At 46.3% G+C, this 12480-nt stretch overlaps 1 protein-coding gene across 2 annotated transcripts in view; it reads right to left on the bottom strand.

The window, feature by feature from the left end:
* Window positions 1-12480, bottom strand: part of LSAMP (limbic system associated membrane protein) — a gene marked incomplete at both ends in the record, with an annotated part of 318738 nt that overhangs the window by 109777 nt on the left and 196481 nt on the right. For both annotated transcript variants that reach the window (XM_082495005.1, XM_082495006.1), the window contains one exon: window positions 5742-5867. In XM_082495005.1, coding sequence (XP_082351131.1) covers window positions 5742-5867 — 126 coding nt within the window. The remainder of the gene's footprint in view (window positions 1-5741; window positions 5868-12480) is intronic.

Genomic DNA, 12480 nt, shown 5'->3' with positions numbered 1-12480 from the left:
CTGAAGGAAGATACATGAGTGAGCGGGGGTGTGAGATAATCTGTCTCTTTCAGTTTACGTCTCATCCTGATCTCTAGTAATTGAGCCCCAAAGCATGAAGTTTAACATCCTATTCAATATTTCTGTTGTGAATAACAAGAATATCCAGATTTGTTCACATTATCCTGAGGAACACACAAACTGTTTGAGTCTTGCCAAGTTCTCGTCTTTAAATAACTTTCCATGGCAATGAGTTCTACAGCTGTTTATAAACATATTATATGTATACCGTCTCAATTACACAGAGCATGCAGGCACTCTTCTGTATTCTCTATCCCTTCTAAACTTCCCAGACTATGGTAAATTCTCTAAGACTCAATGAGAATTTCTAGCACCCTCTAGGGAGAATCAGACTGGCATATTTGACAAGCCTTCCCATCTCCTTTCATTTTATGCTGTGACATGAAACTTGGGTGTTGCAATCAATACTTATCTGCTTTGCTCTAGACTGGTTTTCATGCTGTGATTACGACTGTAATAACTAAGCTCCTTTTTGAGCCAAAATGGGTATCTTTAGACTGTCAGGTGGAATTTGGGAGAATCCAGACTGTTCTCTATCAAACGGCCCTGCTGGGCTGAGGCCAGGGAAGTTGGATCAGGAACGAGATACCTGGTGGTTTTATACAAGTTTTACACTCTGTAACTGAACTGTTTGCTCCTCAGCTGGTTATGCTCAACCAGTAAAAGCCTCAATTGTTTGACCTTGAGCTGAGCCCCACAGGGACCAATATAGCTTTGTTTCCCTGCCACCACCTCTCAGGCTGCCGCCACGCATGGGTGCCAATCTCAGCACTTGCCACAGTGCCCATGAGCAAGACCTTAGGGGAGGTTTCAACCACCGATGCCTTCTGGGAAAGGGGCAGAAACATGAATAGGACTGCTTCTGCTCACTTCAGTACAAGCTCCTCAGGACAGGAGCTGCCTTTTTCTTCTGTGTTTGTCTGCCCATCCAGGACAACAGGCTTGGCAGTGAGATCTCCAGTAATGCAAAGACCTTGCAACAACTGTCCAGGTTCATATTGCTGCTAACCCAAATCACAAGAGGCCACTCTTTAGGGCTTCCACTGAGAAGGAGTTTATTGATAAGAATATGAACATACATGAATCTTTATTTTTCCCAGGGAAGCTCTTTTTCAGTCAACCAGGCATTCGGCATGGCTCTGAATAAGATGGAGAGATGAGGAATGATAAATGTTAAAGCCTCTGGACTGTGATCTCAGCAGCTTATGGGTAGGGAGCAGTCGCATTAGCCTGAATAAACATAAGTCAAGAAAGACGTGAAGTAAAACTAAGATGAGCTCAAAAGCAGGCATTGCCTACCATCTGTAAACTATCTTACTGAATCCTTTTCTTGGCTATATTAGTTCTTATCTTGGTGCGTGGTACAGGGAAAACAGAGCATCTCCTAACATAAGTAGCCATAGATGGATAGGCTGCCTGTGGTAGCCCACACAGAACGTATCAGCCTGATAAATGATACATGGCCCTGTGCTGGGACCTTGTCCAGACTGTGGAAATCTGATTGGACTGCATTCAGTAAGGAAAAAATAATCTATACCTTTGTGGGCCGTGGCTCATGCATGTTATGAGTTACTATCAAGGAGAAGAAAACAACAGGATAACACTCCTCGTATAAAGACTCAGGGGGGAGAATCTGGGTTTTATAGAATCATAGAATGGTAGAGTTGGAAGGGACCTTAAAGATCATCTAGTTCCAACCCCCCTGCCCTGGACAGGGACACCTTCCACTAGACCAGGTTGCTCAAAGCTCCATCCAACCTGGCTTTGAACTCTTCCAGGGATGGGGCATCCACAACTTCCCTGGGCAACCTGTTCCAGTGCCTCACCACTCTGAGAGTAAAGAATTTCTTCCTAATAGCTAAACTAAATTTACCCTCTTTCAGTTTAAAACCGTTACCCCTCATCCTAATTCTACACTCCCTGATAAGAGAGTCCCTCCCCATCTTTCCTGTAGGCCCCCTTTAGGTACTGGAAGGCTGCTATAAGGTCTCCCTGGAGCCTTCTCTTCTCCAGGCTTTTGTCCCTTTCAAGAGATGAGAGACTATAACATATTCCCTTGCAAAATATTTCTAATGCTGACAAGTGCTAACTCATGTAGTCTGTGTAGGAAATTGTTAATACTCATCCCCATTCTAACTGACAAATCCAGTTCAGAGGGCTGCTACGGTCTTTTCCATGGTTTACCACCACAAACTGTGATGGCAGAAGTCATAGGGCATGGCAGACTTAATAAGCCTGCAGCCATGTCCTGAATCACAGGAAAGGGATCAGACTATGAGCAGAGAGGTGCTGGCCTGTTGCTGGAAGCTGCAGATCAGCGATCCCAGAAGAGAGCTCTGCTGGCTGGAGGAGAAGAACTAATGAAGCTGTTTGTGCTCCCAGGCGATGCCTATTAAACTATCCACAACTAGTTAGACCAGGTTGCCAATGTCCTACAGCATAATAGCCTGTCGGATAAGGAAGTAAAAGGTCTGGCTGACTCCTTTCCACCTGCTCTGCCAAAACCCAATCAGTCAATCATCTGAAGACGAATGGAAGTGGAAAGCAAGGACTTGAGTCGTTCCAAGGAATGTCACTCCTGCTTTCGTTAAATTAAAGCTGATCTGTCTTGTCATTCGCCATTGGAATTATTAAAGTATTTTTCCCCTTACCTGCCTTCCTCCCGGGTGTCAGTGCTACAGTCAACAACTGGAGCCACACTTCAGCTATCTCACAGGGTAAGGGGATGGTTTTTTCCTGTGGATTTCTTCAGGGCTTGTGGACTTAGAGTTGATGTGAGAAAAATGTCTAGGTTCAACTGCTCACTGAAGGACCAGCAAAGGAAGGGATATAGAATTTTATAAAGCATTTTTTTAGCTTCTCAGATAGGCAGATGAGTGGGCTATGATCACTCCTGAGGCCCAGCAACATTTAAATGAACTTTCATATGCATCCCTGCCTTCTTTGCATAAGCTGCAACACTGCTTTCCCTTTGCATTTGTATCTTCCACTTCCCAGCCAACAAGAAATAAAGAATTTCTGTGGTCCTAACTCAGGTAATTATCCAAAAAACACTATTGATGAAGTCAATGAATGAAAGAAACAGCAGACAAACTCACTATGATCTCCTTGAGGAGAAGTCACAAAGAAAAAGTAATTTGGCCCTCTCACCCCCCAATGCTGGTTTAATTTCACAACCTGTCCATTCAAAACCTCCTACACAAGCTCAATAACACTCATTCTTCCAGTTCTGCAGTCACGAGTTTAACCGCAAAAAAAATCCAAGGAGAGAGATATATTTTAGAAACCTTTACAATGATCAAAAATAGCTCTTTGATGCATAGCAGATGTCTTCAAAACTAGTATAAACGGAGCCAAAATGCCTTACAGTTCTGGAAAAGGGAGATTCCAAGATAAGACGTGTTTCTAACTCCAGCAGCTCTGGAATAGATTTGGAATTTATATTAATTGTCAACCTCAAGGAAAACATTTAAAAGAAGCCCTTCTGTCCCCCATTTTGGGACAAGTGCCTTATTGGGCTACATGCTGCTCAAAGACCTGGTGTCTGTCTGAAAGCAGTTTCTCTGTACCCGTAAAAGATAACAGATGGGTTGAGAGAAGGAAAAAGAGAGAGAACAACAAGCAGTGAGACGGGGAGGTGACAGACTGGGGACTGCCTGCCCTTCATCCCTGGCTCTAGTCAGTTAGGAAGGGGGCGCTTGGCAGGCTTCACTGTAGAGGGGAGGGCTGAGGATGGACTGGAAGGGGGTCAGTGAGATGGCGCTGAGAGATGCTAACAAGGCAACACCTCTGAGACACGCAGCACTGCAGAAAAAGTGTGAAGGGGCATGCTGGAAAACCGAACAACAGACCCAGGAAAACTGATCCTGGAATCAAAGCAGGGATGGGATTCCTCAGTCCTTTTGCTCACCAGAGGGGGTAGCCAGAATGAAGATTTGCTCTGAGGAGCTTTTTTAAAAGGGAGAAAAGAAGTCTGTGTCTGACACAATGGAGTAGGCGGTACAACTGGGAAAAAACACAAAGCGCGAATGTGCAGCCAAAATGATGAGTCAGGACAAGAATCTGCTTATTGCTGCTCTGAACAACGCATCTCGTGTACCAGGCCATAGTTTTCATTTAAGCTAGCATCCTTGTAAGACCCTTAACTTGGACAATGTTAGGCTGTGCTCACGGAATAGCTAGGGAGTGTCTCCTACTTGAATACAAGAAAGAGTTAGACTGATGCAGCAGTAAGATGGAAGATTTGATATGAAATAAATCTTAAGAGCAGAAATGCCAGAGCTAGAAGATTCTATATACATAAAGGTGAAAAAATAGGTTATATTCCCCTATATATGCAAATGGCACAGTCGTGCTCAATACTGAAAATAGCAGAAGAGAAAAGTCAGGTAGCAATGATGATACCACAGAGGAGTAGCGCTCCCTTCATCAGCTCTGCTCCTCCCTCCTCTTCCTGGCAGTCTTTCCCCATCTTCCTTCTTTTGGTATTGCAAGAAATGGGCCAGAAATACAAACTGCATATCTGGCTTTCATATTCGTGAAAGCTCAGGAGGACTTTGGTTTGGCTGAAGGGATGAGACAGGAAATCTGAGTAACCTCAATCTGAACCAGAGGCCCCAAATCTTCTGGATACAGCCCTTGGAACGAGCTCTGTTCCAATGTGTTATTCTACCTTTGTCTCTCCAGCCTTCTTTCTGCAATGCCCTCCCCTTTTCTGGCTGCTGAAATGCAGTAGATAACTTGACTGTGTAGCACATGCAGAAAGATTTTACTCCACCTACCTCAAACCCTCTTTAACCCTTTACATATATGGGAATATCACCAAAGACTATTCATATGGAGCTAATCAATGCTTTCCCCACATGTTTTAGATGAAAGAATATCTGACAGCAAAAGAAATCAGGTAAAGAGTTCTTCTCTCCTCAAAGGACACGATACAGAGGAAAAACCTACCTCTTGCTCCCATCTTACTGATAAATCTTTAGGGGGTGAAGGTTTCCTTGCAACCCAAACTACTAACCCCATGGAGTCTGACTACTGAAAGCATATTCTCCTTCCAAGCTTGCCACGTCCTCAAGTGTGGAAGGCACAGTTAGACAGCAGAACAAAGCTGGTGAGTTCTCCTTTATTCTGTCTCCACCCTGCTCTTCACTCATCTTGCAGATCAAATGCCTTCTTTACTCACCTCACAAGACACAGGAAGACTGTCTGCCAAAGTGGAGAGTAATATGAAAACATCAGTGCCGCTGTTTGCCTCTCCTTTTTAAGGTAAATCAGTGGGAAGCAAATTCCATGGTTTTCAGAAAGAACTTCTATGTAATATCTAAACAGAAATCCTTTCCCCTCTCTCTGGCACCAGCAGTGTTTTGTCTCCACCACCGTGCTCTGCATTACCAGCAGAAGAGTTTGGGACAACTAGATGAAGACCAAAGCTAAATAGAATTACAGGTCCAATTCTGTTGAGCATCTACTGAAGTAATTTCATTTGTTCCCTTGGACAACTGGTTATTGTGCCTGGAAAATCACACTGCAAAACAAGCTTGCAGTGCATTTAAGATTCTTGCCACTTTTTTACAGCTGCCTGTATCGCTACTGAAATTTTCTATTGATATTGGAAGACAAAGAAACTACTGTACAGTTCACAAATCACCAGCACGGTCAAGTCCGGTTTGGTCTCTTACCTGTTGGGGTGAGGTGCCTCCAGGTGATGACAGGCTCAGGACGCCCATTTGCCATGCAAACCAGGGTCACGTTGCTGCCCTCATTCACGGTGATGTCCGAGGAGATATTGGAGATCTTTGGTGGAACTGTGAAGACAAAAGAAAGTCAGACCTCATTACCCAGACTTCTGGAGGGCAGCCTGTCTGACTCATTAACCTACCTGGTTACAGAGGCAGCCACAGACTCCTCTCACAGGCTGCACTCCTCATACTACTTGGGTTTCTGAAATTAGAGTACTATGTACTGCTGCTTCAAGGATCTGCAAGTAGAAATGGCCTTTGCTGCACCTGTGATGCTTTTAGTTTGGACAGGTTTGGGGGCCTTCATAAAATAACCTCTAAGCACTTCCCTGACGGCCCCAAGGCTGCACAGAAGGAGTCGGCAGGCCCCAGGCACTGTCCCAACTCATTTTTACACTCCAAACAGTCCCAGATGTAGTTCTACGTCCTCCTGCAGAGTGCGAAGCATCAAGGCACTGACTCAGAAGGTATATTAGTTAATGCTACCTCCCACGGGCAGATCAAAGCCACGCTGCTCACCAAATACTCACCGGGAATTAAACCAGAGAGCTGTTAAGCTCATTTCTGTTGCGACTGCCATGACGAGGTGAGAAGTGGGGACATGTGCCATGGCTAATGGGAATTCGCTGAAGGAAGGCACAATGGTGACAGCGGGAAGGTTTCTGTAACATTTTTCAGCCAAGGGGGATCCCCCATGGGCTGCCTGCAGTAGGTAGCTTCCGGCTCACAGCACCTCACATGGCACAGCACCAAAAGCACAGCAGGGTCTTTAAAGATTCACAAGACCAGCCATGGCTCCAGCATTCAGGATCCTTAAAGACCTTCCAAGCTAACCGAGTTTGTGTCAAGGGACTGAAGCGACCACGCTGGGACCTGAACAGGTACCTCTGGGTGTGGAGCGTGCCCGTATATCGGCCTCCAAGCAGACCAGACTGTGGCAGTCTCTCCTCTCTCACATCCCTGTCTTGCTTCCACACTTCACATCCCAGAGGTGGTTGAGGGAGTTTTACTAAAAGGAATCTTCTCCTTTTTTTTTTTTTTCTTTTAGTATATTTTCTGCTTCCAAATTTGTGTGTAGCAAGGAATGAAACAACATAATTTTCTGCTTTGCTTACCACAGAGTAAACAGACAGCAGCCTCCCCTTCCCCCTCCTTTTGAGGAGCAGCTGACGGTCCTTTTGAGGCAAAGCTGCCTACGAGCTAGGTGGGGAAAAGGAAATGAAGCCTGAAGAAAGCAACTCACCACTTCCAGCTGTGTTGCTGGATTCACAGGAATACTGTTTACAACCCACAGCTCATTAGCTCCTCTCTGTAGGCCCCAAACTCATGGTCAATGCTTCAGCATCTATGACCATGGGACTCCCTTGGAGAAACAGGGGCTCCTGAGCAGGAACAGGACCTGTCGAACAAAGTGAGGCAGACATGTCTTTGCCGACAGGCTCACTCACCTAGGAAAGGGGGGATTTAAACTAGGCACATTGGGGAAGGATCGCCATAATCTGGGTAGAAGTGACAGCACGGAGGGCAGTGAGGAAGCAGCTGGGGGCTGACACAAAAGGGAAGGCTTCTGCACTCCCTTTGTGAAAGCAGGACAGCTGAGGGCCCATCTCAAATACCTGTGCACTAATGCAAGTATCATGGTGAAACAACAGGAGGAATTAGATGTTCACACAGATTCACAGCACTATAAACACGCTGGGATGACAGAACCGTGGTGGGACAGCTCTCAGAACTGGCAGTGCTGTGCAGGATGGATACAGGCTTTTCAGGAAAGAAAGGCTGGAAAGGCGAGGAAATGAGATACTCTTTCTGCAAAGGAGTGGCTGGAGTGCACCCAGCTCTGGGCGGTGAACTAGCTGGGAGCTTAGGCGTAAGGATCAGAGGACATCACAGTGTCACCCCTTTGGTTGGTGTCTGCTACCAACCATTTGATTAAGAAGAGGCAATGCACAAAGACTGCTTTAGCCAGATAGAAGAAGCCTCACAATCACAGTCTCTGGTGAGGGACTTCATCCACCCTGATATTTGCCGGAAGGGTGAAAGCGTTGGGCTCAAGCAGTCCAGGTGATATGGGAGCCCAAGAGGTTCAGCACGAGTTAGCAGTATGCCCTTGCAGCAAAGACCAAGCACCCTGGATTGCATTAGAAAGAGTGTAGCCCTGTAAGTGGAGGGACGTGATTATATCCCTTTATACGGTGCTTGTTAGACAGCATCTGAAGCACTACATCAGTTTGGGGCTCCCCAGTACAAGAAGGCCATTGATACACTGAAGCGAGTCCTCTGAAGGGCTCCCAAGATGGTCAGAGGGCCATAGCACGTAATGTATAAGAACATAGGACATCTGGGTCTGTTCAGCCTGAGGAAGAGAAGGCTGAAAGGAGCTCTTATTGCTGTCGACAAATAGCTAGTGAGAAGGTGCAGAGAAGACAAGAGGCAGGCTTTTCTCAGAGGTGCACATTGAACAGTGAAAAGCAGCAGACATGAGCTGCAACATGGGGGAAATTCTGACTCAAAATGAGGAAAAAGCTTTTACTTTGGGGACGTCAAAGACAGGAACATGTTCCCCAGAGAGGTGGTGGAAACTCCATCCCTGGAGACAGGCAAAACTCAGCTGGACGAGGCTCTCAGCAACCTGCTCTAACTGGCACCAAGAAGGATGAAGAAGGGACCCTGAAGCTGGTTTGCTGCCCCAGAGCTAGAATTGATGGCTGATCAGCTCATGGTGAAGCAACCAAAGCAAGGTATGTTGGGGGAACGGTTGACTGTACCCGGGTCCCCTTCCCTGGAGAGAAGGAATTTCAGAGTAGGGACACCTCCCTAGCAGCACAATATTGGGTCAAGCAAAGCATAAGAGAAAATCAACCCCTTCCTCTCAAAGCAAAATCCTCTTACAAATGCAAACTCTGCTACATTTTACATCGGTGATTCACTGCAAGCCATCGGCAGTGTGTCTATGCACGTAGGAAGATGTAGGAGGCAACAGAACAAAACAAAATAAACATTGTTGGAGAATGCTGATGGTGTCAAAGAATTTGATCCCACAATATCGAGGGGTACACGAGAGTTTCACTGACTACAGATCCATGTTGTGCCTCCTCCCCCTTTATCACACACCCATTCCGTTCAGTAAATGCCTGGCAGTACAAAGCAACAATCACACAGTGGTCTTGGAAAGTAAGCAAATACCTTTGACAATCAATATCCCGAAACTGCATAAAGGGCAGCAGAAAGCAAATATCCCAGTTGGGAAATTAAATACCCTGCCTCCTCCAGGAGACGCTTGTGGCTTTGTTTCCCGGCTCACCAAAGCAGAGCGGCGGCTTGTGGCATCACACTGAGATCTGGCTGAGCACTGAGTCGGCAGGACTCAGCAGCACTTTCTCCTCCTTTTTTCTGTCTCACTGCATGAGGGGAGTCCCCTGTCTCACGGCTCAGGACAGACAGACCCATCGCTCCAGCCAGCAGAACTGCATGACGGGAGAGCCCTGCAAGTTCTGGTGCTGAAATCCAAACTGTTACTCTTACTACAGGGGAAAAAACCAACTCAGAGGGCCACATCAGTCCTGTAGCAGCACAGCTACCTGTAGTACATATTGTGTTTCAGATCTGAGACCAACATGCACCGGAGAGGACAGAGGGACTTAGAATGGGAAAGAACAACAGAAGGTGCTATTTTTGCAAGAGTTGTGTCCTAGCTGCTCTGCCAGGTGACACAAGGATGGTGACTGTGTAATGTCCCCAGCACAGTTTCTTTGGTGTGGTGGCAATCATGGGTAAGCAGAGCCCAGGAGTAGAACCATTGGCTAGACCATGTTCTGAGGGTGTTAACCCTCAAGGCGTTAACATTCACATCAGGAAAAAAAGCCACACAACAAACCAAGAAGGACTAAGCAGGACTAGTAGATGGAGCTGTAGGCCAGTCTGAGGTCCTAGAAAAACTTGACTTGATGATCTTCAAGGTCCCTTCCAACCGAGACGATTCTATGATTCTATAAGAAGAGTGTGACGATAGCCAAAACAGTCAAGGAGAGATCAGTGAAAGCCACTATGGGGCACCACCAGCAGGGCTGCAGTTAGGACATGCGTAACCTGCCACTTTCCAAAGCTGTCAAGTCATTTTAGACCAAGTAAACTCAGCAAATACAAACAGATCTGACCATGCAGACCAAATGCCCAAGAGATGGGTCCAGATGGTCATGTCTGGCTCACCACTTTTTCAGATGCGGGAGAAAAGGGCATCCAAGGCTGAAATCCCGTTAGGAGTATAATGGCTGGTTCCTTTCAGTTGCCACCTTCATCAGAGGGCAAGGGAAAGCTGAAAGGAGGAAGAATAAAGCAGGAAATAATTTCCCTGTGAATTTAAAACCTGGTTTGGTTTCATCTGCTTAGAATCCAAAGCCAGCCAGCGTTAAAAATGACTGGATCTTAGTGGACAGTAATTTCACTCAGATAAAAAGTCAGAGACTTTTAATTTTCAGGGTGTCAAGCCAGCATGTTAAAATGCCAAAACTGTCAGCACCAGCAACAGTTAGCATTGCCTCCTTGGCACTTGTCATTATTTTGCACACACCTTTTTAGGACAGTCTTAAAATGAGAAGCTTTGACCTTATTATTTTTTCCCATATGTGGGTTGTGTTATGTTTTCACAGTTCCCAGACTGCTGGAAGAAAGATTGCTGAGAATAAAACCTCCTGGGACCAGGATCTTCTGGGTATCACAGCCTCCTTTTGCCCAGCCATCTCTTGTTGACTCTCAACTGAAAACCCTTTTGTGTCTGCCCTCTCTGAACCATTAGCACAGGCAAAAACACAGCCTGCAGACCCCACAATAGGGGAAGCACTACAGCTAAACAGCACTTTCAGGCATTTTCATATTCAGCCTAACAATTCATCCCTCCAGGGGAGACCAAGCTGCTGCTGGACCCTTCTGGCTCCAGGGACCATGGGAAAACACTTGCCAGGCTCTCTGGTGCTGCTGAAAAAGATAAAATTGCCAGATTTTTTCCGCCTTTTCAGCATAAATGTAATATGGGGTATCCATTACCCTGTGCTTAGGATCCCCTGGATGGGGTGGGGAGCAGAGACCAATGTGAAAGGAAGTGTAGTACCCCACTGCTCCACCCCAAAGAGGTAGGATGCCCTACCCACACCCGGGACAGATTCTGGAGAACTGGAAATGAGCTCTGAGAAGAACGGCTTGAAACTCAAATATTTGTTTCTTCTACATTTCACATCTTACAAGACAAGCCTGATGCCAGCTCAGCATCTCATCTTACATGTCACTGACAGTAAATAACAACCTGCAAAGTAACCAGTAGCCATTCTTCTTGAGAAGCTCGCATTGGAAAAGCAGGGGGCCTCCAAGGCAGGAGCAGGGCAAGGGCAGAGATGCTGTAGGGCACTCTGGGCTGGCAGCGCTGGGGGAGCTGCAGGGCAGGAGGGGTGCAAGGGCAGAGCTGGTGCGGGAATCCAAGTCCTAGGCAAGGCGCAGTGACAGAGCTAGGCAGGACAGGCTTGTGCAGAACCTGCCTGCACCAAGCCCATTCTAGTTAATTGTCGTCAATCCTTCACTTTCATGACAACTGCAACTCACATTAATTTAAATAATAAGAAAGACTGAGACATGAAAAATTGAGCACACTCCCCCAGCACAATCACTGTTGCTCTCAAGATGAAAGCAAGTGATTTGTTTCTACAAAACATTACCATGTCTCAAAAACACCCGCTATAGCAGTTATTACAAACCAGGGACCGCATACGGAAGGCAGCAAGGAAACCACAAACAAGAGAACACGCAAACATCTGCTGTTGTTATCCTTACCATTTATGACCAAAACCCTTCAGAGCTCAAAACTCCTCTTGAGATATTACCTGGGATCATATGGGCGGGCTGGATCAGCTTTATTATTCAAGGCTATGGAAGTAGGCAAGGAATGGGGCTATACCCCTGATCTCCTAGTAAACGAGTCAGTCTCAGTGGTTAAGAGATGTGAGTTCACATCCAGGAGGCCAGCTCCTGAGTACCTTCCCAGGAGTGCAACGGGGGATAGAACAAGAAAGCATCAAGCCACCCTTGCTGAAAGGGATAACCAGCAACACTTCTAGAGGTCTTTTCCTAACTTAGCTGATATTGGAACTGGCCATGCCACAGCTCCCAGACATTTCAAATACCTGCCTTTTGATAAGAGCATCTAGACACAGCACAGGCACAAAGCGGCAGGAATGGGAACCACTGCTTAGCATAGGTGGTACTGATATACAATGGGTACTTATAGACGCAGGGCAGTGGTTTCTGGCTCCTCTATTGGTTGCACTCCACTTTCATGATGCTGCACACAGGACCTCAGTGCAGAAGGAAGGTGGGTTTGTGAGACAAGGGCAGGAAGCACAGGACTAGGAACTTGAATCGGGTATGGCAGGATGAAAAACATAAACAGAGGGACCTGGAGATCTACTTGGAAGATGGCTCTGAGCCTTGTAAACACACTCGCATGAAGTTCACAGTCAAATGGTCTGACTGCTCCCTTTGGGCAAACAGAGCTTTGCACAAGACCCTTAGATGCAGTGTTACACTCTGGGGCAGCTACTCCCCAATCTCAAATTGCAAAACTGCTTAGCAGTTAGGTAATTTGTCAATAAATCACAAAATATATTAAAAAAAAAATAGAGCTCTATTCCCA

This window comes from Vanellus vanellus (genome assembly GCF_965231255.1).
Source record: "Vanellus vanellus genome assembly, chromosome: 1".
Classification (NCBI taxonomy): Eukaryota; Metazoa; Chordata; class Aves; order Charadriiformes; family Charadriidae; genus Vanellus; species Vanellus vanellus.
Note: the sequence above shows the minus strand (reverse complement) of the source record. Positions and strands in the feature narration are given on the sequence as shown.